The sequence below is a fragment of the Phoxinus phoxinus genome (genome assembly GCF_949152265.1).
Source record: "Phoxinus phoxinus genome assembly, chromosome: 20".
Classification (NCBI taxonomy): domain Eukaryota; kingdom Metazoa; phylum Chordata; class Actinopteri; order Cypriniformes; family Leuciscidae; genus Phoxinus; species Phoxinus phoxinus.
Window position 1 is genome coordinate 14555182 of NC_136895.1, and position 27847 is coordinate 14583028.

The following is a 27847-nucleotide window of genomic DNA, read 5'->3' on the forward strand; positions in this document are numbered from 1 at the left end:
CTGCTCTCTCTCTCTCTTTCTCGAACGCACTCGGTTTCATTCCAAAGCAGTTACGTCACTCGCTCCCTCAACCTCATTATACACAAATGAGCTCTGTTTCACTCACACACACAATCTGCAGATGTTCAGCATCCCTGCTACACTGTGTCCCAACAAAAATGCAAACAACCGAACACGCTTCCGTTCACTTATCTGCAGTCTCGTGTGGCAGAAGTAACAAGTATTCTGCCAGGTAATAATAATATTTACAGATGATAATTATTCTATGAAATTTCACAACCTAATTTTAGGCAAAAGTTAATATCCTATTCATGGTACTATAGATGGATGGATGGATGGACGGACGGACGGACGGATAGAGAGACAGAGATAGATAGACAGACAGATAGATAAGATAGATAAATAGATAGATAGATAGATAGAGAGACATCGATAGACAGACAGACAGACAGACAGACAGACATAGATAGATAGATGGATGGATGGATGGATGGATGGATGGATGGATAGACAGACATATAGATAGACAGACAGACAGACAGATAGATAGATAGATAGATAGATAGACAGACAGACAGACAGACAGACAGACAGACAGACAGACAGACAGACAGACTGGTAGATAGATAGATAGATAGATAGATAGATAGATAGACAGACAGGTAGATAGACAGACAGACTGGTAGATAGATAGATAGATAGATAGATAGACAGACAGACAGACAGACAGACAGACAGGTAGATAGACAGACAGACTGGTAGATAGATAGAGAGAGAGAGATAGAGAGATGGATGGATGGATGGATGGATGGATAGAGAGATGGATGGATGGACGGACGGACGGACGGATAGACAGATAGAGAGACAGAGATAGATAGACAGACAGACAGACAGATAGATAGATAGATAGATAGATGGATAGGTAGGTAGACAGACAGATAGATAGATAGACAGACAGACAGGTAGATAGACAGACAGACTGGTAGATAGACAGACAGACAGACAGACAGACAGACAGACAGACAGACAGACAGACAGACAGACAGACAGACAGATAGATAGATAGATAGATAGATAGATAGATAGATAGATAGATAGATAGATAGACAGACATCGATAGATAGACAGACATAGATGGATGGATAGATAGACAGACATAGATAGATAGATAGACAGACAGACAGATAGATAGATAGATGTATAGGTAGGTAGACAGACAGATAGATAGATAGACAGACAGACAGACAGGTAGATAGACAGACAGACTGGTAGATAGATAGATAGACAGACAGACAGACAGACAGACAGATAGATAGATAGATAGATAGATAGATAGATAGATAGATAGATAGATAGATAGATAGATAGATAGATAGATAGATAGATAGGCAGACAGACAGGTAGATAGACAGACAGACTGGTAGATAGATAGATAGAAGATGGATGGATGGATAGACAGACTGGTAGATAGATAGAAAGATAGATAGATAGACAGACAGACAGACAGACAGACAGACTGGTAGATAGATAGATAGATAGATAGATAGATAGATAGATAGATAGATAGATAGATAGACAGACAGACAGACAGACAGACAGACAGACAGACAGACAGACAGACAGACAGACAGACAGACAGACTGGTAGATAGATAGATAGATAGATAGACAGACAGACAGACAGACAGACAGACAGACAGACAGACAGACAGACAGACAGACAGATAGATAGATAGATAGATAGATAGATAGATAGATAGATAGATAGATAGATAGATAGATAGATAGATAGACAGACAGACAGACAGACAGACAGACAGACAGATCTGTCAATATGGACAAAAACAAGTCCCGCCTAAAAAATGTTCCTGTTCGAGAAGCCGTTTACTCGGATATAGAGGGTAATGCATTGACGTCACTTTCCCGCCGTGAGACGTCCGCTCAGCCGGACTGAGTGGCAAAAGAGCCTTCTGCATGAATGGATTTAATAGGGGAAAATGTGAGTAAAACAAATGATTTTCAGTTTAAATTAAAGGTTGGACTCAATATAAGTGTTCCTTACAACTTACCAAAGATCCAGTGATCCATGGATATTGACATGCAGCCAGGAATCCTGTTTCCTGACATTTACATGTGCATGACTTCGACGCTGGGGAAATACATAAAGCAAATTTGCTGGTTAACGTTTTATAGAAATACAATATAGGTAGGTCTAAATCCGGGTGAACACTTATGTCAATGTTATCATCATATCGTCCAGCTCTAAACTTGTATAGTTTTAGTCAGTTTATTTAAAAACATCCAATTATGCAGAATATACGATGGTAAATATTGAATATTGAGTTGTCATTGTCAATACAATGTAGTATGATTTTACCCAAAAATTCAGCATATTAACACAAAAGTATAACTGCAAATCCACCTTTGCAGCGATAAATTTGCTTCTCTGTTCTTAAGGCCGTCTGTAAAAATATATCTCAGATTTCTTGTCAAATCGCTCCAGCCAATGGTGACGTCATGCGTATACCCTCTCGCAACTTCTGTTTCATGCTGCCTTTAATATACTGTGTGCAGATTAAAATAGCTCCAAAACAGATTTGCTTCGCTCCTCATGTAGGTATTAGAGTACACTTAGAGGTCTGCTGCTGTGTTTCTGTGCCTCCATCACTGCAAATACTCCTCCATTAGTGTGTGTGATCTGAGAGAATCAGATAGCCTTATCACAGGACAGAAAAGACTGGAAAAACAGTAAATAGAAGATAATAGCTACTGGAGTATGAAGGTGGATGGTGACTGGGCAGCCTGTAAAATGTGTTGAAAGGAACGTGTGTGTGAAAGAAAGTAATTAACTGTTCTTGTGTTGCAGCGTGTGTGAAACACTTGTCCGCCTGTCTGTTGTTGTTCTTAGTGAGACTATAATTAAACGTGTGTGTGTGTTTGTGTGCTCTGTTGCAGGGCGATTGAGACTATTCAAGCTATTCAGCCCTCTCTCTCTCTCTCTCTCTCTCTCTCTCTCTCTCTCTCTCTCTCTCTCTCTCTCTCTCTCTCTCTCTCTCTCTCTCTCTCTCTCTCTCTATCTCTCTCTCTCTCTCTCTATCTCTCTCACACTCACTCACTCACTCACTCACTCACTCACTCTCTCTCACACACACACACACACACACACAACACAAAGAGAGAGCAGGGAAATGGATAAACGAATAGAACTCGGCACACACACAAAATAGACTTTTTTTTTAATAGAAAATGTAAGTGTCACTTACAAACTCACTGCCTTAATTCTAAGGTGTTGCTATGTGGTTCCTACGGTGTTCTGAGCGGTAGCTAGGATGTTGTGTGGGATTGTTAGGGGGTTGCTAGGGTGTTTTGGGTAGTTTTTAGAATGTTATGAGTGGCTATAAGTGCATTGCTTAGGTATTTTTTGCAGTTAACAAGGGGTTGTTAGGGTCATCTGGGTGGTTTCCATGATGTTTAAAATGTTGTTAGCACATTGCTAGGGTGTTCTGGGTGGTTACTAGGATGTTGCTAGGGTGGTTGTTAGGGCATAACTGTAGGGTTTATAGAATTTGTATTTAATAAAGTATTCCTATGCAGTTTATAGTGTTTCTAAAGTGTTAGTGGGTTGCTAGGGTTTTCTGGTGGTAGTTAGGATGTTATGTGTTTTTATGGTGTTCTTGGGGATTGCTGTATAATTACTAGATGTGTTTTCTAGGTTGTTATGAATGGTTTTTAATGCATTGCTAAGGTGTTCTGTGTGGTTAATAGCACGTTGCTATTCAGTTGATAAGGTGTTGCTAGAGTATTTTGGTGGTTGCTAGGGTGTTCTGGGGGGGTTTTTAACTCATTGCTTGTAGAGATGCTTGACTCTGGATAAATTGAGAATCACGATTCTGAACAGACAACAAAACAAAATAACATGTCATTTACTAGAGGTTCTGACAAAGTGTTAATTGCTTCAGTCTATTTAAAATGTTTAATTAATCAGAATTCTTTTTTTTTAAATCGGTTTGAATGAATGATTCAATGACTCACTCATAAAGATTTCACTTGTTTCATTACTGGATGAATCAGCCTTTTTGAATGAATCTCTTGAATGAATGATTCAATGACAAATAAACATTTTTAACAGTCACTTGTCGCCACCTACTGGTGCAACGATGTAATCGCTACAATCGTTATTTGAAGCGCTATGTTACTTTCAAAAGGTGATTTGCTCTATTTTGATCGCTACCGTAGACATCAGTGTTTATATCCGAACTATAAACTTTTATACCAATACTTCTGTGATAATCTGTATTATTGTAACATAGAAATAACGATTTTGTGTGGTTGAAAAGACTGTTTGTGAATCTATTTCATACCGAGATCGCAATTTTTTAACGATGAATCATGTAGCTCTAGTTGCTATTGTTTTCTTGGTGGTTACTACGAGTGGTTTTAAACTAATTTCTACGGTGTTCTGGGTTGATAGCGCGCTTGGAGTCGTTTTTTATCATTCATGTCCACAAAATTACAGTTTACCTACATCCTCCATCACAGCAGTGCTAAATTGCCTTCACGTCATTATTATCTGTCACTCTCTTTCTCCGTCTTGTGTATCTGTTGTTGCTGAGACATCATTGTCATGAATATAATCTAAGCTGAAGCCATTTGTGTGCTTGGGAATTGAGAGCCCAGTGCAGTAGTACAGGTTTATCACTGTCACTGTTTTCTCTCCTAATCGAGCGTGTGTGTGTGTGTGTGTTCTCTTGCAGGCGGAGATCGTGAAGCGACTCAGTGCTATCTGTGCTCAAATCATCCCTTTCCTCTCTCAGGAGGTACGCTGACAGTGATTGACAACTCATCAGGGTTCTGGGGTCTTCTCCCAGAGGCACACACACACACACACACTTCCTCTCCCCGTCAGACTGATTCACCCTCCAGACAGCTTCTAGATTTTAACGACCCCGTCTCACATCTCCAACCAAACAAGGATTGCTGATATCCTGCGTTTTTTAACGAAGCAGCAAACTCCTGCCGTGTCCGGTTACAGAGAGTCATCTGTGATGGTTTGATGAGCTCAGTTTGCAAATTCAGCTCGAGTCCGTTTGCTTTATTAGCAGCTCTGCTTCTAGTGATACCAGCAGGTAGTCCCGTTCCAAACCCATGCTGTTGGTTGAACCGGAAGTCAAACAAATGACTCGCTTCACATTAATGAGCCAAAACATCCAATTCTAGTCGTCCGTGCAAAAGCCGAAGAGTTCTCGGGGACCGCCGTGCAGTCACATGTTGCTTGTTTCTTTCAGTTCGTATGAAGGGTATAGAATCTTGAGATTCGGCTGTTGCTTTTCTAGCTGTACTTTGTTGCGAATGGCTAAGGCTGGAACGGTTTGTTTTGTGTCCCATCATACTCAAAGCTCCAGTTCCGTTGTCGTGGAGCCATAGGTCCATTATTATCTTCAAAGCTTTGGAGCTGCAGTCCTCTCAAGTCCACGGTGGGTTGTATGAATGCACACTATGAAATGAAAGCAACTCTCCTTTAGAGTTCAAAAACTGTACTGGAAAATGAGAGAGGATTTAGATTCATTAAGATGATTTGCCTATTAAATGATTAAATCCTTCAGGACAGTTTCAGTGACATCACCTGCACACAGTTGATATCTCGACCAATCAGACGCTTCATTTGTTGTAGTTTACGTAAGACTTCTGTAAATAACATATCTGTTTACCGATCATTATTCATATAGTCTGTTTGTGAATATGACCTTTAATATAATGCATACTGATACAGCTCCCTTTCATGTGAGGATACCTGTGTTCAGAATGTAACGCCTGGAATGGATCTTCATTTCAAATGAGCGGATTTATTTGGGCAGATGAGCAATAAAAGATCAGGCCGCCATGTATTGATCAGGAGGTCACCTTTAGCATTAGCTTGAGTTAGTGTCTGCTGACGGGGAAGGACAGAGTGATATGTCTGTCAATACTTCACTGTGTGTGTGTGTGTGTGTGTGTGTGTGACTGACAGAGGATAAATAGTTTAGCTGTGAGATGTTTACTTGAATTCACTTTTTTTTAGTGTGTTTGAGTTTGTGTCAACAAATGTGTATTTTGTCTCTTTCTTAACATTTATCTTTGTGCGTGTGTGTGTGTGTGTGTGTGTGTGTGTGTTAGCATCAACAGCAGGTCGTTCAGGCGGTGGAACGTGCCAAACAGGTCACCATGGCAGAACTCAACGCCATCATAGGGGTGAGTGACCTCTGACCTTTCTGACTTCTCATACAGACAGATAGATAGATAGATAGATAGATAGATAGATAGATAGATAGACAGACAGAATCTTTTCTCTTTGTCTGTCTGTCTGTCTGATTATATCTGTCCATCCATCCATCTCAGTTTATCTCCATGTGATGTATCTTTCAGTGTATGTGTGCCTGACTGTTTTTTCTCTCCGTCTCTCTGTTTGTGTGTCTGTCTCTCAGCAGCAGCAGCTCCAGCACCTGTCTCACCACACTCCAGGTATCCCTCTCACTCCTCACCCTTCAGGTCTGTCTCTGAGCGGCACATCCGGGCTGCTGGCCCTCACCGGGGCCCTGGGAGTCTCCGCTCACCTGGCCAACAAGGACGACCGCAACCACCTGGACCCCGAGCACCTGCGAGGTGAGTGTCTGTCTGACCTGTCTTACTCTTTAATCTCACAGGTGCATGGGGTTACTACATGACTTTAAATTAAAGAATTAATTGTATAGATAAAAATATATAAATACTTACATTTAATTTACAATATAGAATATTTATATTGAATTTAAAATAAATATATTAAATAAATGTTTTTTTAAAATACATTTATTAAAGGGATAGTTCACCCAAAAATGAAAATTAGCCCATGATTTACTCACCCTCAAGCCATCCTAGATGTATATGACTTTCTTCTTTCAGACGAATACAATCAGAGTTATATTAATAAACACCCTGATGGCAGTGAATGGCTGTTTCTGTTTTGAAGTTCATAAAAGTGCATCCATCCATCATAAAAGTGCTCCACACGGCTCCGGGGGTTAATAAAGGCCTTCTGAAGCGAAGCGATGCGTTTGTGTAAGAAAAATATAATTTTTTTAAACTTTACAAAGTAAAATAACTAGTTTCCGGCCAAAAGAACATACGGATTCCACTTAAGTCAAAGCACAACTTATGCGACGTACTGCTGATATTTACGCTACGCCATGACGCACCACGCTACTTCCGACGTCACAAGTTGCGTAAGTTGCGCTTTAGGCGTAAGTAAACTGCGTATGGCCGGAAGCTACAATTTTACTTTGTAACGTGTTGAATATGAATATTTTAATAAACACATCGCTTTGCTTCAGAAGGCCTTTATTAACCCCCCGGAGCCGTGTGGAGCACTTTTATCATGGATAGATGCACTTTTATAGACTTCAAAACATAATGTATAGCAGTGAATGGCTGTTTCTATTACATTATACACATTATAAAGCTCAGAAGAGCCAGGACATTTTTTTGATATAACTCCGTTTGTATTCGGCTGAAAGAAAAATGTCACATACATCGAGGATGACTTGAGGGCGAGTAAATCATGGGCTAATTTTCATTTTTGGGTGAACTATCCCTTTAAATTGGAACGCATAAATAAATATTAATAAATCATAATTAATGTATTATTAATATAAATTATAATAATATTAAAATTATTAATATTATATAGAAGTTTCTGTATAAAATGAATATTATATAGAGATTAATATTATAAAGAGTTTCTCTCTTTTTCACTTTTAAAAAAAGATAAAGCTTTTTTTGAGCTGACTTAACTAAATGAAACCTAATTTGTGAGCATTAGGTATGGATCTGTGTATTTATCATTTTTATGTTGATTATGGATTTCAAGCTAGCTTTATCGCATTCTCTTCATCAATAGGGCACAAAATGCATGCAGTGTTCACAAATATGAACAATTTTTGTGACCAACACCAATTAACTTTCGATATGATTTTTTGGATCCGATAACTAGTTTGTTGATAAACTTTCATTACGGCACCTTCCGTGTGCACTTACGATTCCTCCGACTTTAAAGGGATCTTTACAAGATAGTGATGGAGCAAAAATTGGCCCAAGAAAAACAAAGCGAAGGACTAGCGAGAAGGAGGGTGTGTGCTCTGGTAGACTGAAGGCCAGAGGGGCGACTTGTTCAGGGAGCTCAATACAATGGATGTATTTTTATTGCACCCTGACTGGATTTTTCAGCATGACCTTGGCTTGCTATGGAATTGTTGTTATTATTATCTAGACTGACGTCAATCCCCAACCCCTCCTTCTCTTTCTGTCTCTCTCTCTCCTCCGTTCCCAGAGGGTGCGCCCAGCAGGGTGAGTATCAAACTTGTGTGTTTGTTTGTGTATATGTGCCTCCACCCCACTGACTTTGATAAATGTTTTTATTTCGTTTTTGAGTCCTTTAAAGAGAATACGGATTATGAAATCCGACCAGAACTCTCTAAACTAAGACGCTTTAAGCACAGTTCCTGCCCGCTGCCAGTAGCACTAAGGAAAAGCGTTCATTCTGTTCTTTTAATATAACAAACCATAATTCTCTGTGGAAAAAAAAGTGGGAAATTATTTAAATAAAAAAATAAAAAATTCCAAGTACAAAAATCACAGCATTTAATATTTGGGTGTACTGTCCCTTTAAAAGTTTTGATTTTCCTTTAAAGGGATTTTTCCCCCAAAAAATGACTGCAAGGTCATAATTTTCTCACCCTCATATCATTCCAAATCGATATGACTTGCATGAGCTGCAGAGAGCAAACTGTTCAGTGAATAATGGCTTAAATTTAAGTCTGGCACCTGGTGACTTTTAATATAGCGTGCGCGTCATTTAAACTACTATTTTATGGAAAATAGATGTTTTAAAGTACTTCCAAATCGTTTTTTTGTGTGTGTTCCAAGAAAAACAAACATCAAATGTGTTTGGAACGACATGAAGGCGATTTAAATAATGATAGATTTTTCATTTTTGGGTGCACTGTCCCTTTAAGACCTTGATTTGAAAAAAAAAGTGTTGAGAATGATTCATAACAGTCAAATTCTTTGAGATGATTTCTTGCTGCTGACTATAAAGGAAGAAAATGAGGGAGTCAATGAAAGGTCTAAGCGAGGGGGAGTGAAAAGAGAGAGAGAGAGATTTAGAGAAAACAGGTTTGTTTGAGAGAACTGGGCTTCTTTGTGCACTTTTTCTCATCTCAGTCCAATTCACTTCCTGTTTGGCTCATAAAACTGCACCGTTGCAGAAAACGAAGTGTTTGAAGTCACTGATCTCAGACCGGTTTTGCTTTACTCATAATGATAAAAGTTGAGAGACTGGACAGTTGACACTGGATGGTGACTAAATGTTTTGGGATAATTCAACTGTCATCATTTGCACAAGTTTATCATTTAGTTGTGAATGAGACCGTGTGTGTGTGTTTAAGCTGTGTTTTCTGTGTCTATAGAGTAAATCAGTGTCGTCGACTGACAGTCAGGCAGCAGAGGATCGGCAGGGTCCGTCAGGGGTGTATCCCTCACAAGCCAGCAGCGATGCCAAACGCAGACGGTGTGATGACAAAGACGTCCTCCCGTCGCACTACGTATGTCACATGATCATGGCATCATTCTTCAGCTATCTATCTATCTATCTATCTATCTATCTATCTATCTATCTATCTATCTATCTGTCTGTCTGTCTGTCTGTCTGTCTGTCTGTCTGTCTGTCTATCTATCTGTATACATTGATTATATTTTATATATATATATATATATAAATATATATATTTGACTGATTTCCAGTGAAATTTAATTTTATTCTTAAACAAAATTCAACTTCATAATTGTCTCAGTCCCTTTCTGTAAAAGTATGTTCTGGATAGTTATGAGCACAACATCTGCATTATTGTCAAATTTCTAATATAGAATTTTGTGAATTTTTATTGACAATTTATTTCAATGCAGCTTCTATTGTGTTTACTGGACGCTTGTTGTACTGGACAATGTTCAGTACAGGCTTCCTTGATATGGTTTTATGGAAAATAATGTTTAAAATTGTATAAATAAAATGGTTATGTTAAAATATTGTATTATTTAATTAATTTAAATGTAATATGTATATTATATAATATGAATAATAAAAAATAAAAATATTTTAATATGAAAAATACACTATTATATTACATTATATTATATTATATTATATTATATTATATTATATTATATTATATTATATTATAATAAAAACGTATGCCTAATGTATAGGTAAAATCTTTTTTTATTCTATAATTTTTTTAATATAGGTCATTATGCTCAACAATGCATACATGTAGGATGTGACCATCCGGGCGGGTGTAATTAGGGGGGGTGATGTCACTATAGGGTGATGGTAATAGGAACATCAGGCCATGATCACATCAAAGCCCTGTTGCCATGGTAACTAAGTGCGTTGTCAATCCCTGATTCCCAGAGATGGGCGAAAGAGGAGAGTGAGATGAGTGTGAGCTGTGTGAGAGCGATGGACAAGGTGCTGGGAGAGTCTCCCCTACTGTGATTGGTGAAATTAGACACAAAGGGAGGGGGGCGGAAGGAGCAGAAAAAGGACACTGCAATATTGTACATGTACCTGATAAATATCCCATAGGGGTATATATTTTTGTGCCTGTGTGTGTGTGTGTGTGTGTGTGTGTGTGTCATCTAACACCATCCTTCTCCTGCCTGTTTTCTTTTAGGACAGTGACGGAGACAAGAGCGAGGACAATCTTGTGGTAGATGTCTCAAATGAGGTCAGTTCACACGCACTGCAAATTAATTTAATTTAATTAATTAGATGATATGCTGATTAATTCATAAAATGATTTGCATTTATCAAAATTTGCCGCCAAAAAAAGAGGAAGGCATTATTGTGGTAAACAATATTTAATAGACGTTACAAAAAAAAGGTTTAGTCAATATTATTGTTTAATGCCATAGATTACATCTATGGTTCATATTGTATTATGATTGTGATACTTTTAACTCAGATGGAAGGAAAATTCATAATTGCGGAATTTACATGCAGATCTGATTGGCATGAAGAAATGCATTTTTTATTTATTTTATATAATAAACTAAATTATCAGGAGCAAAAAGGTTGCTGGTCAGTCGTGCACGATGGAACTCATAAAAAATAATATTTTTTTGCTAGACGACTTCAGTCTGTACTGGATTCAGTGTGCGGCCAGAAACCTTTTTGCTCGTTTTCAAGTATTCTCTTGGCTTTATGCACCTGAAGCAAGCCATTTGTTCTAGTTCACATTTTGAAAGAAATTTTGTTTTAAATTAATATTTTTTATTTTATTGATTTTTTTTTTTTTTTTCTGGTTTGCTTTGTTGTTTTGTTTGTTTTTGTTGTTGTTGTTTTTTGTTTGGCGTTTTAATTTGGTTTGGTTTGATTTTTGTTTGGTTTTGTTAAACAAAAATCTAACCAAAACAAAAATCAAACCTAACCAAAAAAAAAAAAAAAAAAAAAAAAAAAAAAGCAAACCACAACAAAACAACAAAGCATACCAAAAAGTTTTTTTCTTATTCCACATCAAAATTGAGCCGATTTACTTATTTTGCATAATTCAACGGTTCATTCATTCAGTATATTGTTGCCCAAAAAAAGTTAGACATCATAAACATTAATCAAAATATAATAACTTTCTCTGCCTGTGAATATCAAACCAAGCCATTACTGGAGATTATAATATCACAAAGACTTGGGCCAGACCACACAGCAACCACCCAAAATCATTGTAGTCCTTCACGGACTTTAATCTTAATGATGTGTATTTGTATTTGATTGTAGAGCAGCACCAACAAATGCAATTCATCCTGAAAAACTCATTCTTTATTATTATTTCTATGCAATTATCATCCATTTCAAGGTAAAATATTACAGCTCTGTTTCTCAATTACTGGATAAATATTGAACATCACTCATATTTATTAAACTGCGTTCATTCAGTAATTGCTGATAATATCGCACAGGCGAATCAGGATTGTTTTCAGCTGCAGAGCGGCTGGAGTCAGCGCTACGCTTTTATAATCATTAAGTGACCCCGCTGCATAATTAACACGTTTAAAAAACATGATCCGAATTCCTGCAATATCCCACACCAAGGATTAAACTAGGACCTCTCCGCACTCTTTTGTCATGTACAGTTGAGTAAACACATTTGAGTGAACGGATGAGGCCTTGATTTGTTGAACTCCAGGTTAGCAAAGTTTAATGAAGGCAAGCATCCATGTTATTTTGAACAACCCTATTAACTCATGCCTCGACATCTAGAACATAAAAAGAAAACTCACATATCCAAACTAAAGCATAATGCACTCAGGCTCTTGACTCTCCTTAAAGGAACACGCCACTTTTTTGGGGGGGAAAAGGCTCATTTTCCAACTCCCCTAGAGTTAAAAAGTTGAGTTTTACCATTTTCGAATCCATTCAGCCGATCTCCGGGTCTGGCGGTAGCACTTTTAGCATAGCTTAGCATAGATCATTGAATCTGATTATTACCGTTAGCATCTCTCTCAAAAAAATGACCAAAGAGTTTCGATATTTAAAACTTGACTCTTCTGTAGTTACATCGTGTACTAAGACCGACAGAAAATGAAAAGTTGTGATTTTCTAGGCCAATATGACTAGGAGCTATACTCTCATTCCTGCGTAATAATCAAGGAACTGTGTTGCCGTACCAGCAGGTGCAATGATACTACAAACTTAGTGCCGGTCACGGTGCGTAATATCATTCGAAAACGGTAAAACTCAACTGTTTAACTCTAGGGGAGTTGGAAAATGAGCTGATTTCCAAAAAAAAGTGGAGTGTTCCTTTAACTCCTTCACTGTTTCCAGGAGGCTTCCTCTCCCATAGGCAGTGGCCCTCTGTCTCCTCGTGGGAACGGATTGGACCGAGCCCCAAACCTGAGGAAAGAGCTCCCAGGATCCCCAAGTCCCCCACCGGCCTCCCCACCACACAGCCCTCCCCCTGGCAAAAACAAGGACACCTCACAAGTACGAACGCTTTTCTTAGATATCTAATATAATATAATATATCTAATAGTTTTCACTCATACTAAATATTATATGAACTGTTTAACTTTGTACTTCTACTTTCTAATTATAGTAAAAACTAGATTTGCAGATTTGGCCTAAAGCTATAGGGTATAGCTAGTTTGGGACAAGACTAGTTACTGATAAATATATTTTCTAGAATTTTTTTAATAAATTTTTTATATATTTACTTATTTATTTATATTTATTTACAGCTATATTTAAAATAATAAATTCCACATCAGTGTTACTATGAGGTAGGGGTGTGACAAACCCTCATGTCATGATTCGATACTTATCACAATACTGAACTCCTGATACGATATTATTGCGATCAAAATGCTAAATTTGATATTACATTGTGGGTGTAAATAAATAGGCTTGGACTTGGGATTGGTTGGGACATTAGTGACACCAGAATAAATATATTAATGATTCTGAAGCTGAAAATACAGATTTATTTTAGACGAATGCTTGCACTCTTTCACTGACTAGATATATTTAAAATAATGTAAGACACTTTTTACTGGGAACATAAGATATTTGGCATTATCAGGACCCACAAATATTCCCCCATTGCATTATCATATTCAACATTATATATAGTAGTTTAATGTAGTACTGACACTAAAACGTCAATTTTTTCATGCACAGTAATTTTCATTTTGGGTGAACTATACACAAAACAGATTGTCACTATGCACGATACATATTGTTGAATTCTTATATTGCGATATATTGTGACACGATTGTTACACCCCTACTGTGGGGTCATTATGACAAATAATACCATCTGTCTCTTGGTTCTATTGGCAGACAGAAAAATCTCAGTCGCCCTCCTCCAAATCAGGCAATTCCTCTCCCTCTCACCATGACCCTCTCACCCCGGGTCCACCCGGGCCCAGCACGTCCTGTTTACGCCTGGTCAACAAAGCTGCGTCCTCGGCAGACCCTCTGGGTAAGACGTTGTCTGTTGGCGTTTATCGCAAACACACTTCAATTAAAATAATTTGTTTAAATGTGTGTTCTGTAGCTCTACGGAGTCCCTTGACTATGACGCCTGGTTCATACCCGGCTCACTTCGGGGTGGTGTCCCACGCTGGGCTTAACGGAGAGCTGGCCAGCCCCGGCGGGTTCGGAGGCGCGCTCACCCTCTCGCCCCAAATCAGTGCTGCAGCCAGTGCCTACACACGCAGCCCTATGGTAACCGTGTTTCTGAAGCTCGTACAGTTGACAAAAGTCCACCGAAAAGCACTTTAACCTTGATTGCTTTTCCTTTACAGGTAGCGTATGAATCACGTTCACATCTTAGGCCCTCAGGGCTATCCTCCTCGCTGCCTGGCTCCACCGGTGGCAAGCCGTGAGTTTCTCCTCTTTCTTTTACCTCCCTCTGTTTTAAGATGGAGTTGCGCAGCGATGACCAGCGCATTAGTCCAAAATAGTGCTGCTTTTGTTTGCTGTGCTTGTAATACAATCCGCTCTCGAGCCCCCCACTGTCAGCTACAGCGAGAAAAACACTTGAATTCAGGCAAACATCCTTAAGGCAGCAAATTATTTCTGCACCCACTGAATGACACATACATACAAACTTCTCATAATTATGTTGTCAAACTTGAGTGCTTACGGATTGAATCAGCTCCTATTCTTATTTTAATTTTTGTTCCTTGAAGTCCACTTATAATGTTAGTTGCGGTTTATTGCACCAAAACAGCCGTAATTTCGTTTTTATGACCATTTTCCACCATCTGACTGACCTCTCAACTTGAACATAGCATTTTTTGACCACACAGTTGAGGTCAATGGGGTCCAAAGTTTGGACCTTATTTACTTCTGTTGTATGGACAAAGACATCTTTCAAAATATCCTTTTTTGTTTTATGCAGAAAAATAGATGTCAAACTTGAATTTTTAGAGTTAACTACCACTTTAATGTCCACTTATGTCCACAGTGCTTACTCGTTCCACGTGAGCGCAGATGGTCAAATGCAGCCGGTGCCCTTCCCTCCTGACGCCCTCCTCGGCCCTGGCATCCCGCGGCACGCCCGTCAGATCCACACCCTCAGTCATGGAGAGGTTGTGTGCGCGGTCACCATCAGCACCTCCACGCGTCACGTCTACACCGGCGGGAAAGGCTGCGTCAAAGTCTGGGACATCAGCCAACCGGGCAGCAAGAGCCCAATGGCCCAACTGGACTGTTTGGTGAGATCTGCGTCATGTGAAACTCTCTGTCTAGTTGGTATTTGCCATCCTAGTTGGACTAAAAAATATCTACCCTTTTGTTCAATCAGAATCGAGACAACTACATTCGATCGTGTAAGATTCTCCCAGATGGGCGGACCTTGATAGTTGGAGGTGAAGCCAGCACACTGTCCATCTGGGACTTGGCCACACCGACTCCACGGATCAAGGCCGAATTGACGTCCTCGGCTCCGGCCTGCTACGCTCTGGCCATCAGTCCCGACAACAAGGTCTGCTTCTCCTGCTGCAGTGATGGAAACATCGTGGTCTGGGACCTGCACAACCAGACGCTCGTCAGGTATCTAAAGACTCCAGCTGGTGAGATAGACGACGTTCTTCTTCCTGAGGTCATGTGATGTTCTTGTGTCGCCCTCCGCAGGCAGTTCCAAGGCCACACAGACGGAGCCAGTTGTATAGATATTTCCAACGACGGGACCAAACTGTGGACGGGGGGTCTGGACAACACAGTGCGCTGCTGGGACCTGAGAGAGGGCCGGCAGCTGCAGCAGCATGACTTCACCTCACAGGTACTGCAGCTCAGTGGGAACATAGGAATTGGAGTTTTGGGTATATATTTTTTAAAGAACATGAAACCTCTGACTCAGAACACACTAGCAACCACACAGCAACACCCTAGCAACCAGCTAGCAATATTCTAGCAACCACTCAAAACACCTTAGCAACCACATAGCAACAACCTAGCAATCCCCTAACGCCATAGCAACCAGTTAACAATATCAACTTACAATGTCCCAGTAACCACCCTCCCTGAACATCCTAGCAACCCCATAGCAATACTCTAAAAATCCCCTGACAATCACCTCAGAACATCCCAGAAAACCACATAGCAACATCCTAGCAATGCCCTGGCAACCACTTAGAACATCCTGAAAACCACATAGCAACGCCATTGCAACCAGTTAGCAACGTCACCTTACAATGTCAGGGGATTTTTAGGGTTTTTGCTTTGGTTATTAGTGTGTTCAATGAATGGTTACTGAAACAATCACCTCAGCACATCCTTTAAAACCACATAGCAACACCCTAGCAATGCCCTGGCAACCACTTAGAACATCCTGAAAACCACATAGCAACACCCTAGTAACCAGCTAACAATGTCAACTAACATTGTCCAAGTAACCACCTAAAACACCCTAGAAACCACATAGCAACACCGTAGCAACCAACTACCCAGTGCCCTAGCAACCACCCAGAGTGATGAATGGCTTGAGCTGTTGCATTATACATAATTAGTCAGAACCATTAGTAGAGTAAATTCTGTGTCTTTATTTTCCAGTTTTTAGATTTACTTGCTGTCTATTTTCATTTTGTTTTTATTGAAGTGTTTTTATGTGCACACGCAGATCTTTTCTCTGGGTTACTGTCCTACGGGCGAGTGGCTTGCAGTGGGGATGGAGAGCAGTAATGTGGAAGTGCTGCACGTCTCCAAACCAGACAAATACCAGCTGCACCTTCACGAAAGCTGCGTTCTCTCACTCAAGTTCGCCTACTGCGGTACGAGAGTCACTGTAATCTTGTGGTTTCTAAACTGCTCCTGCAATCATACGACCCTTTATTATTTATGCCCCATTTAAAATAAATGCTATTTCATAATCTTAGATGGAGAGGACATGATTTGTTTCTCTTTCAGGGAAGTGGTTTGTAAGCACAGGAAAGGACAATCTGCTCAATGCATGGAGGACGCCATATGGAGCTAGTATTTTCCAGGTTTGTTCCAAACCCGTATTACTTTCTTTCTTCCTTGGAACGCAAACGGAGATGTTTTGAATGTCCTATACCTTTAAATGCTGTTATACTATTAACAGAACGGAATAAGAGTGCAGCTGTGCGCAGACTGAGAGCTTGTATTTAAAGCAAGACGGTTCTCGGTTTAGATTCAAAAATGATTTTACTCCTTTTGCTCTCTCTCTCTCTCTCTTTATAGTCAAAGGAGTCCTCGTCTGTCCTGAGCTGTGACGTGTCCCCAGATGACAAGTATATTGTAACTGGTTCTGGGGATAAGAAAGCCACGGTGTATGAGGTGGTGTACTGAACGCAGACAAAGACAGACGGATGGATGAACAAAGAGCGCCAAGCATGACACAATCATGGCCGCGTGGCAGGCAACCATGGCTCTTCTATTCGCGGCCCTTTCACTCCATCCAGTCACGATAACTTAAAAGATAGAGAAAGGCTTTGCTCGCAATGGCATACTAACATACTACTCATACTATTTATGCTGTATGTTTCATGTGCACAGTACAAAAAAAAAAATTTGTTCGTAAAGATTTCCTTCAAAATGTGTGCGATTTTGAAGGAACGATTTCCTTCGTTCAAAATGTCCTGTCAAAACACTGAGATACTGTAATTTTTGTTTCTTTTCAACAATTCGAATGTACAATAAATCACAATACGGCAGAAAAGATTTGTTGCTACTTCTGTTACATTGCGACTAAGAATAATACGTGACTTGAATTATTTGCAACATATTTGTCATGAATTTATTGGACTACAATGTTAAAGACAACAAAATGTAACTTTATTATCAAAGTGCACAATACTCGTTAATTGCAACAATGTAGCATACTACTATTTATATTAACAATTTTCTGTTCTCATTGCAATAAACAGTATATACTGAGAAGTATGTAGTACGCTAGTATTCCATTACGAGCGTAGCACGTGAGAGTGGAGCTGTTAATTAGAACAGACTCCAAGCTAAAAGAGGAAGCCCCGCAGACAGCTGGTTCTTACAGCAACACCAAAACCAGACAATCATTTCATTAGTTGCAAACTCCTTCCATAAAGAGAGTGCAACATAACCCCCCCCCCCCCCCCCCCCCCCCCCCAATGAGAAAATGCTCACGTTGGAGCATTTCTGGATGAACACGAAATGGGCGTACAAACAATTCTCCACTCGCCTATCTAACCCAATTAGACATTCATGTGGCAAATCCCAGTCGAATTCTCCAACCTGCATTTAATTTCCTTCTTCCACAACTCAGTGTCTAATGAGGAGCAAGGGTAAATCATGCAGGATTCGCGTGGCAAATATTCACAACCACGACCGTTATTTGTTTTAATTCCTGTGGATTATCATACAGATGTTGCGCTCATTTGTGGTTTAATGCTCATTTTCATGTCATTAATTATCTTTTAGGAAACCTATTCATGATTGCTCTTCTTTAGTGAGATGAAGCAATGCATCAGGACCTATAATGCAAATACCTAAAAATTTGAAACTATTATATGATATATATATAATATATATATATATATATATATATATATATACACACATCAAAAAATGTAATTAAAAAATAAATCAATGGGAATGTATTATTATTATAAAAATGTGACAAAAATATAAAATTAATCAACAGCATGGAAGAGAATGCAATAGTATCTTTATGAAAATGAAATTATTTTAATTTGGGGGCTGCAAATATTGATATAGCAGTTTAATTGTAATTAATAAATAGGGATATCGTAATTAATTTAAATGTTTTCTTTGATCAAATGACATCCCTAAATGTAACCTCTTCTCAAGTTATACAGAGAGAAATATTTGAAAATCTGAGCGGTCGTAAAACAGAGCCCTGATGCACACCATTAATAAGAAGAGCTGTGGTTGCCACCCTGACCAGGAATGTTCAAAGAGAAACTACAGGATTCATCTACTACATGCACCAAACATCCTGCTGGGAACAGATTTTTTTAAATTACAGTTTTGTTTTGTTCATTCTTTTGATCTATAAAGCTTTTCTCAGCACTTAGAAAACGGTTGGATGAGTCAAACCGTTTTTTCTTGTGAACTGAAGGAATTGTATCATTAAGTTCTTTCTCTTTTTTTATGGCAATAGTAAGCAGTGATACTACAGTGTTTTGATCAGTCTGTTTATTATCCAGAAAGTGCAGTGTGTTTATTTTTCAAATAGCTGAAAATATGGCTGCCTGCAAACTGGCATTTGTCTGTTTCAAGGTAGGCTCTACTGCACGATCTGTCTTTGACATCATGCTATAGAAATATCTGTATCTATCTACCCTTATATAATGCATTATGTTTGTATACTGAACAATGTTCACCGTCAAGATTTCATTAAAGACTCTCTCTCGAAAGCCAAGGAACTTTTTTCGAAGGCATTGCTGTGATATCCTGTAGCACTTCCCATGTGATGTAAAAGACATGTATACATTGACAAATTAAACTTGTGGTCATCTTTTGACGTTGTTGCATTCTTGAGAGTGGTTCAATATCAAAGAATAATGAAAAATAAAAAAAATTATCCAGACCAACTTTATTTACATATAAAACTCATTTACAATAAATTGTATTGTATTAAAATTCATTAAACTTATTTTAAAACATGAACACTAACTTGGTTACAATTAATAAATTTAATACATTCATATGTAAATTGTATTGTACATTTGTAAATAAAATTGGCATAAGTATGCGCTTTGGGGTCTGCATATTTTTTTTTATTAGCTTTCAAAATGGGTAAACGAGCTCAGATACCAGAAAACATTTTAATTTTTAAATTTAATTATTGAATTAACTTACTATCTACGTCATAGAATCTTCTTTATTCATTAAAAAATTGATTTTCAACTACAAATAAATGCAAGTGTCTTTTGGCTTTTAAAGAGCTTTATTTACAGTTCATACATACCAAGTTTGCGACCAAACAGTCAAAATAATTTTCAACATGCTCCAACATACAGTATTCACGTGATAGGACATTAACTGAGTGTCTTTATAGCCATTTCCCTGAAGTCAATGAAACACTAAAATCCTTGTTGTCCTACATCATAGAGTCCATCATCTTATACATCATCCATACAATCATAACACAGAGCCGAGATCAGGTCAGCTTTAAGAAAACGATCAATGAAGAAGTCTTAGGCCAGTCCGTAAGGTCTCATCATAATTCATTCATCCACTGCGGCTCCATAATTGTCCATTTCCGTGAAAATTCCGAAGGCTAAAAAAATAAGATTTCTTTTACTACTATATTCACTACAGAGGTTTCATCTTGTTTTAAAAAAAGAAAGAGAGAAGAAGAAAAGAGGAGGTCTTTGGAGAAATTCCATGTTTTTGAAGCTAGACTACCAGCTTTCCTCACAGCATTAAAAAAACAACAAGGTCAGTTCTGAAGATCCACCATACGATCCTGGAGTTGAAAAGTACAGCCGTCCTGCTGTCTCAGAGTCCATATTCATGTCCATGTCACACCTTTTGTCTCCCAACTCGGAGACAAAAATAACGATGAACCTGGTCTCCTCAATCCAATCAGTTTTTGTTTTATGAGCGACATTCTGAACACATTCAGTTTAGTAAATGACTTCATACACAGTAGCCTTCTTATCTCCTGAGCCAGTGACAATGAACTGGTCGTCAGGCGAGATGTCACAGCTGAGGACGGATGACGATTCCTTAGACTAGAGACAAAAAACATTAGTTAGAGAGTTCGTTCAGGTGTTAGATAGCATTTCTAATCAGTGTTTGTCTTCTGTATCCTGATAAATAGGGCACATAGAAAGTCTATTCAACAATAAATATTTATTTCGGACACATTAGGAAGATGGTTTCCATGATACTGACAAAATATTGTTTAAATTAAATTATTGTTGTAGCACAATATAATAATTGCCCAACAATTGCCCTAATCTGTGTAGCTTGTAGTTTGGAAAGCAAAAATTCAAAGAAGTTCAAGCTACTCTTTAAAAAGTATTTAGCTAAACTACAAGCCAACTTGAACAGATTCCAATCAAGTAGAAAATAGTGAGTGTATTCATATAAATTAATATATAAAAGTAGTTAATTCATATAAACTTCTTGAACGAACCAAACCATGTATATTTTAGCGCTACACCGAAGTAGTAGCTTGTTACTGGAATAGCTGCACCATTTTGAAACTTGCTTACAATGTAGTTAGTAGCATCACTTTAGTTATTTACTCCCAGACACGGTAGTATTTATAATCAACAGACACCATTTTGTAACCAAACAGCACAATACCTGGAATATGCTTGATCCATATGGAGTTCGCCATGCATTCAGTAGATTATCTTTGCCTGTGCTTACAAACCATTTACCTGCAAAAGTGAAAAAGTATGGTGTTATGCATAATATTTTCGGTTTTCCATAACGCTCAACCCTCAAATGAAAAATCCACCGAACATACCGCAGTAGGCGAACTTGAGTGAGAGAACGCAGCTTTCGTGAAGGTGCAGCTGGTATTTGTCTGGTTTGGAGACGTGCAGCACTTCCACATTACTGCTCTCCATCCCCACTGCAAGCCACTCGCCCGTAGGACAGTAACCCAGAGAAAAGATCTGCGTGCGCAAACAAACACATTGTTTAAAAAGGATCACAATTCTTCCCCATACCAACAATGGAACCTCCTGATGCGGTCCGGATATATTTCAAAACAGCGCTTTCATTTAAAAACTCCACACTAACGTTTTTGAGCATTTTCCAAAAGTTGCTCGTCCACAGTAAGCAAAAATAAAATAAAAATGTGAAAGAGCAATGTCCAAATTCACAGTATTCATTAAACAGTTGGCAAAAAGTTCCAAGTATGACCTACTTTCAACGAGATTCTTAAGTGCGCATCCAATGGACACTTTACTATCAATGTCCATACGTAAAAATAGTACTACACACATTCATAGTATATACAATGTACTCTTTAAACGGTCAGAGTAATTACTTGTTCAAGAAGACTTCGAACGCAGCCCACATGGTCTATGTTTTGCCAAAGGACAACATTCGTTCTTTTCAGGAATTTAATATGAAGATTACACACAGATTTATCAATAGCAACACTATGAAAGTGAATAGCTGGCACAACTTTGGTACAACCAAAGATATCAGGTATATTATGCATCGCATGACTAAAGGTGCATCATCGTTTTTGAATACCTCTGTTTTCATAATCTAGACTACAACGCAAAAAACGGCATTTTCAAATTTATAAATTTGCACCGGACAAAGACCCAGTCTCAGTTTAAACGAAAGGCCAAAATGTACAGAAAAAGATGCGTTTTCAAAATTTTCCTGAATAATGTTCAGAGTTGAATGAAAACTCTTCAAATGCTCAGTACCTGTGAGGTGAAGTCATGCTGCTGCAGCTGCCGGCCCTCTCTCAGGTCCCAGCAGCGCACTGTGTTGTCCAGACCCCCCGTCCACAGTTTGGTCCCGTCGTTGGAAATATCTATACAACTGGCTCCGTCTGTGTGGCCTTGGAACTGCCTGCGGAGGGCGACACAAGAACATCACATGACCTCAGGAAGAAGAACGTCATCTATCTCACCAGCTGGAGTCTTTAGATACCTGACGAGCGTCTGGTTGTGCAGGTCCCAGACCACGATGTTTCCATCACTGCAACAGGAGAAGCAGACCTTGTTGTCGGGACTGATGGCCAGAGCGTAGCAGGCCGGAGCCGAGGACGTCAATTCGGCCTTGATCCGTGGAGTCGGTGTGGCCAAGTCCCAGATGGACAGTGTGCTGGCTTCACCTCCAACTATCAAGGTCCGCCCATCTGGGAGGAGCTTGCATGAGCGAATGTAGTTGTCTCGATTCTGATTGGACAAAAGGGTAGATATTTAGTCCAACTAGGATGGCAAATACCAACTAGACAGAGAGTTTCACATGACGCAGATCTCACCAAACAGTCCAGTTGGGCCATTGGGCTCTTGCTGCCCGGTTGGCTGATGTCCCAGACTTTGACGCAGCCTTTCCCGCCGGTGTAGACGTGACGCGTGGAGGTGCTGATGGTGACCGCGCACACAACCTCTCCATGACTGAGTGTGTGGATCTGACGGGCGTGCCGCGGGATGCCAGGGCCGAGGAGGGCGTCAGGAGGGAAGGGCACCGGCTGCATTTGACCATCTGCGCTCACGTGGAACGAGTAAGCACTGTGGGCGGGAAAGACGAATAATTCCATTCAAGACACACTGGAGCATTGGTGCATTTGACATCAGCAGTCAAACAAATGGGAAATGGCATTGGAAACCTACGGTTTTCCAGAAGCTGCTGACTGTAGGCTACCAGGTAACCCTGGTACTCTCATATGAGGGTGAGGAGACTCGTAGCCCACCTTGGGAAGTAAGTAGGGCAATGAGATGAAATCGTAAAAGGCACAAGGAAATGTAGGGTTAACTTATTTTTTCTCCTTCTCACCACAGGTGAACGTCCATATCCAGCCGCGGCAGCAGCGGCGGCAGCAGCAGAGCCATTCATCTGAGGGGAGACGAGGTGGAGACCGGCACCGTATCCCGCGGCTCCCGCCAACTCCCCATTAACTCCCGGAGGAAGCCCGAATGCACCAGGGGGGTACGCGCCCTGCACAGCCAGTGGGTTCCTCAGACCTAAAGCTAGGAATACAAAAATGGGGGGAACTGAGTTATAAAGGTTTGTTTCTCAGTGTTGAAGCATTTAAGTTGAGTGTTTAATTAAGCAAGTAATAATTTAATAATTGTCAAAACGGAACAAATAGATTTCAGAATGCAGAGTTAACACCAAATCCTTTTCAAATGAGTTTTTAAATTTAAAAAAATTGTGGTAAAACTTTTCTTTAACAAATATCATGAATTAGTTTAGAAATATTACATTTACAGAGTTGCCCCATGCCTTTTTTAAAGATAAAATTATGGAAAACTACTAAAGATTTTTTTTTTCTTTTAGAGAAATAATAATAAAAGACAGTCCAACTAAAGTTTTTTTCTTGAGAAATAATAAAAAAAGGTTTCAAGATTTCATCAAAAAGACAGTATGACTTTATGCCCTCAAAAATAATGAATTTTATTTCAGTAATTAAAACCATGTTCATCATAAAAGAGGTGCATTCAAGTCATTGTATGTATGAATAGTATTTTTAAAGAATACAAAGATCCTGACAAAAAAAAAGAAAAAAAAGAGACCCTTTTAATATCACTCTCAGGAATGCTCAAATTAAAGGAGCTCAGCACCATGATGCAATTAAAACAAGCCGTCGTCTCAGAAACAGGAAGACCACTACTGCCCTCTGCTGGCTGACAACCCGACAACCCTCAATAAAGACATTCAACCTGGTGGAACTAAACGCTCTACAAATACAGTCACTAAAGACTTGGACTATCGGGATAAAACAGAATCGTACCAAGAGGGTCAACGCCTGGCTTCCCAGGAACGGGACGAAACTGCGGAGGAACGCTGGGGCCTGGGGTGGACGACTCCTGGGACATGGGCGTGCCAGGCTTCATCCCTGGAGTGCTGGACTTCTCTCTCTATAGGGTTAGGGAACACATTTACGCACATTAATTATTCAAGAAAGGTATACAGTCAATGGAAAAAAGATGCAGCGGTAAGTCAAACTCAAGCGGGAACTGTCTGTTTTTCCAACGAAACGGTATTATGCACTGCGAGACACCTTCGTTTGAGGGAGGGAAAGGAACTTGTTCGCTAAATGAGCAATGCATTTGATTAACATCGAACAAACATGTTTGTGTTTGTTTTCGAGTAATTTATATATGTACCGGTGGAGGCTCCTTGCTGCGTGAAGGAGAAGCAGCGCTGCTGGAGGAAGCCAGCGAGGTCGGACTGGCCTGGGGCAGCGGCTCCTTACGGGAAGGAGGGAGTTTATCTAATCCGTTCTCTCTGGAGGAGTACGACTGCACGCTTCTTGGAGAAGAAGGGTCCTGAGGGAACGGAATGCACATGACGATTTAATCAGGGGAAAATATGGCCAGCCTTGTTTTCATTCTTTAACACAAACCGACCTCGTCAACAACCAAATTGTCGTCGCTCTTCTCCGCGTCGCTGCCCTGAAAGACAAAACGCCTTAGAGTTGAGCGTGTGTGCTTAAATCAAATAAAGATCATGTTTATGATTCATGAAAGGAGAGGACCATGTAAATTGAACACTTACGTAGTCTGTCATAAACTCCTTCTCATCTGCTTTTCTCTTTTTTCCGTTGCTGAGGTAGTCTGAAGGCCTGCCTTTGTCTCCGTTTGAGAGTGAACTCTGGGAGAGGTAGAGAAAGATGAGGAAATGAGAATGGAAAGAGAGAATAGCGGAGGAGACAGAGGATGTGCGTGTAAGTGTGTGTGTGAGTGTGTGTGTGAGCGAGAAGAAAGAGATAATGATGTAGGAGACGAGGGATAAATCAAATCAGCTCTATAACTGCTGGACCCACAGGCAATAGAGACGCCTAATGCATGACAGTCTGCACTGAGCAGAACTCAACTAGAAAGAGACAGAGAGGGAGAAAGAAAATGGAAGGATACTCACTGGTCCAGGTTCACGGTCTGTGTGTATCATGGGAAGGGCAGGTAAACGTCCCCGATGCCAGTCAAAACAAACCAAAAAACAAACAATGTGACTATGACAGTTAGACAAAACTCACACTCCAACAGACAAAACAAGGCTTTGAATTACCCCACAGCCGAAAACAACAAATGCAGATTCCTTCAGTTCCCACTCTTTCATGTTTCATTGATGAAATGCATCAACTAACAGATTTTTAAAGATGAACTGGTCAACGTTTCAGGGTAGATTAAGGGCATTGCTTTGCGATTACTAGCATGTTGCTATGTGGTTGTTATAATAACAATACTAATTAGTATTATTATATAGAAGAAGAAAAAATTGGGCCAAATTGTGCCATCCTTAAAAAAAAAAAATTTTTTTTTTTTTTTTTTTTTTCAATTTGACTTTTTCCCCCCAAATCCGTACAGCCCTAACGAGTAATGTTTAGTTGAATTCGTGTTCAGATGATTTAGTACATACAGAGTGAGACCTTGTGCCGGGTTCAGACTAGACAATATTTCTGTCTGTTACGATATTCACTGTGTCAGGTCATGCGATTTTGACTTCTAAAAACTTGTCACGCCATGGAAAAGAAACACGTCAGACTACAAACTGCTTTCCGACCAATCATCGCTTGCCATCTTTGACGAAACACGTGATGTCATCGAAAAGGCGGAACTAGCGACTGTTTTCTAGAAACGAGAGCATAAACAAACAATGGCTACCGAAGAGACGTGTTAGCTTGCTAATTCCAGTTCTCACCAGTTCACTGAAGCGCCTTCGCTATCGTTCGCCAGCCCAGTATTTATCTTTTTTCACTTTTTGGTTGTAGTTTCTCAAGAAAACATCATAATGGCTAGAGTATTATTGACATACCTCAAAGAACCTTTCCTCTATTGCATTATTTCAACAGCACCAATAAAATCATCTCTGTTTCGTTTCGGCATGTTTGAAAAGCTGTGTTACGGATGAGCTTCTGTGCTCCTATTGGTCAACTTCATAGATGTGAATGAACCTGTCGCGGAGGACCAGAAAAAAACTTAAACAAGCTAGTCTTTCTGTCGGGATGTCATGAAGCAATGTAGGTTGGTTGGTTGTTGTCCACTGTGACACACTATACAAGATGAAATAATAGATTCTTGCGGCCCGTCGCCCATTGTCGTTTACGACTACCCACGACACCCTACGTCAAACAGATCGTGCCAAAATCGGGCTGATATTGTGTAGTCTGAACCCAGCATTAAACAAGAAGTTTAATTATACATTTTATAACTTGGACTATCAGTTGGACTAAAACAATAACTCATCCTTTTAAAACACTTTATTCTAACTGAAACCATGCCAGTATGGTTTTTTGCAAAGTCAAGCTAACAGTTGTAGCTCGACTTATACACTCGTTAATGGGACAACAATTGGCCGCATGGTTTGTGCGTTTGCCCTGAAAGATCAATTTGTTTGCGTATTTGTGACGTCCCATCGATTACTCGACAAAGCTCCATTATAACTGCCCTTGTAAATGCATTTATTTTGTAAGTCCTGTTCCTGTTGTTAATAAACTGGTCAAATGATCTGTCAGGATGATTTTATTTGTTATACCTCTGTGATGCTCGGCTGCGGCGGCTGCCGCCACTGCCTCTAGATGTGCTCGCTCGTCTTTAGAGGCCAACTGGGCACTAAGGGCCCCGGACAGGGCCAGCAGCCCAGAGCCGCCTCCCAGAGCCAGTCCCGGGTGAGGCAGGCCGGAGGGGTGAGGGGCCATGGGCAGCCCCTGGGCAGCATGCTGGGAAAGGTGCTGGGCCTGCAGCTGTTGCTAGAGGGAGCGAGAGGAAGAGGACGATGGAGAGATGAAGGAAGGGCGGGGGTCAGAGAGAGGGGGAAAATAGATGAAGGGAGCGTGGGAGATAAAAGAGAGCGACATAGAGGCCGAGATGGAAGTGGAGTGAAGAAACAGATAGCCAGAGGAAATGAAAAGAGCACGAGGAGGAGGAGAGAGAGATGAGAGGAAAGTGAAAGAGAGAAAGAGGGAGAAAAAAAAAAACACAACACAGTTAAGACTTGGATCTGCACCACAGATGAAGAGGCCGTTACAAAGGGAATGCATTCATGACCCCTTCCCAGTGTCCCGGGAGTGAGGGAGCCTATCGAAATGGTGTTGACCTGCTCTAACGGGAGGGTCGGGGGAACAGCACTGCTGCGGCGTTCGCTAATGAGCACCCCAAAATTAAATTAA

General features: G+C 39.9%; 2 protein-coding genes across 14 annotated transcripts in view; one reads left to right on the forward strand and one right to left on the reverse strand.

The window, feature by feature from the left end:
* Nucleotides 1-18585, forward strand: part of tle2b (TLE family member 2, transcriptional corepressor b) — a 41398-nt gene extending 22813 nt beyond the window's left edge. Inside the window, exons 5-21 of one of the 5 annotated variants that reach the window (XM_079592133.1) lie at nt 4754-4816; nt 5396-5473; nt 6162-6227; nt 6464-6638; nt 8341-8357; nt 9479-9613; nt 10742-10795; nt 12889-13047; nt 13903-14044; nt 14120-14289; nt 14370-14446; nt 15035-15284; nt 15374-15621; nt 15703-15850; nt 16688-16838; nt 16975-17051; nt 17269-18585. In XM_079592133.1, the coding sequence (XP_079448259.1) occupies nt 4754-4816; nt 5396-5473; nt 6162-6227; nt 6464-6638; nt 8341-8357; nt 9479-9613; nt 10742-10795; nt 12889-13047; nt 13903-14044; nt 14120-14289; nt 14370-14446; nt 15035-15284; nt 15374-15621; nt 15703-15850; nt 16688-16838; nt 16975-17051; nt 17269-17376 (2118 nt within the window). In that variant the 3' untranslated portion in view covers nt 17377-18585. Of the gene's footprint in view, nt 1-4753; nt 4817-5395; nt 5474-6152; nt 6228-6460; nt 6639-8340; nt 8358-9478; nt 9614-10741; nt 10796-12888; nt 13048-13902; nt 14045-14119; nt 14290-14369; nt 14447-15034; nt 15285-15373; nt 15622-15702; nt 15851-16687; nt 16839-16974; nt 17052-17268 lie in introns of all 5 variants that reach the window. The other 4 variants (XM_079592134.1, XM_079592135.1, XM_079592136.1 and 1 more) reach the window with 4 other exon arrangements.
* A 1375-nt stretch (nt 18586-19960) lies between these two features.
* tle2a (TLE family member 2, transcriptional corepressor a) overlaps nt 19961-27847 on the reverse strand; it is a 35584-nt gene continuing 27697 nt past the window's right edge. For 4 of the 9 annotated variants that reach the window (XM_079592125.1, XM_079592128.1, XM_079592126.1 and 1 more), the window contains exons 7-20: nt 27214-27427; nt 25600-25661; nt 25237-25332; nt 25089-25133; nt 24846-25007; nt 24470-24596; nt 23512-23705; nt 23349-23428; nt 22997-23246; nt 22663-22910; nt 22434-22581; nt 21512-21662; nt 21346-21422; nt 19961-20765 (exon numbers count right to left, since the gene is read on the reverse strand). In XM_079592125.1, coding sequence (XP_079448251.1) covers nt 20658-20765; nt 21346-21422; nt 21512-21662; nt 22434-22581; nt 22663-22910; nt 22997-23246; nt 23349-23428; nt 23512-23705; nt 24470-24596; nt 24846-25007; nt 25089-25133; nt 25237-25332; nt 25600-25661; nt 27214-27427 — 1962 coding nt within the window. In that variant the 3' untranslated portion in view covers nt 19961-20657. The remainder of the gene's footprint in view (nt 20766-21345; nt 21423-21511; nt 21663-22433; nt 22582-22662; nt 22911-22996; nt 23247-23348; nt 23429-23511; nt 23706-24469; nt 24597-24845; nt 25008-25088; nt 25134-25236; nt 25333-25599; nt 25662-27213; nt 27428-27847) is intronic. The other 5 variants (XM_079592127.1, XM_079592131.1, XM_079592130.1 and 2 more) reach the window with 3 other exon arrangements.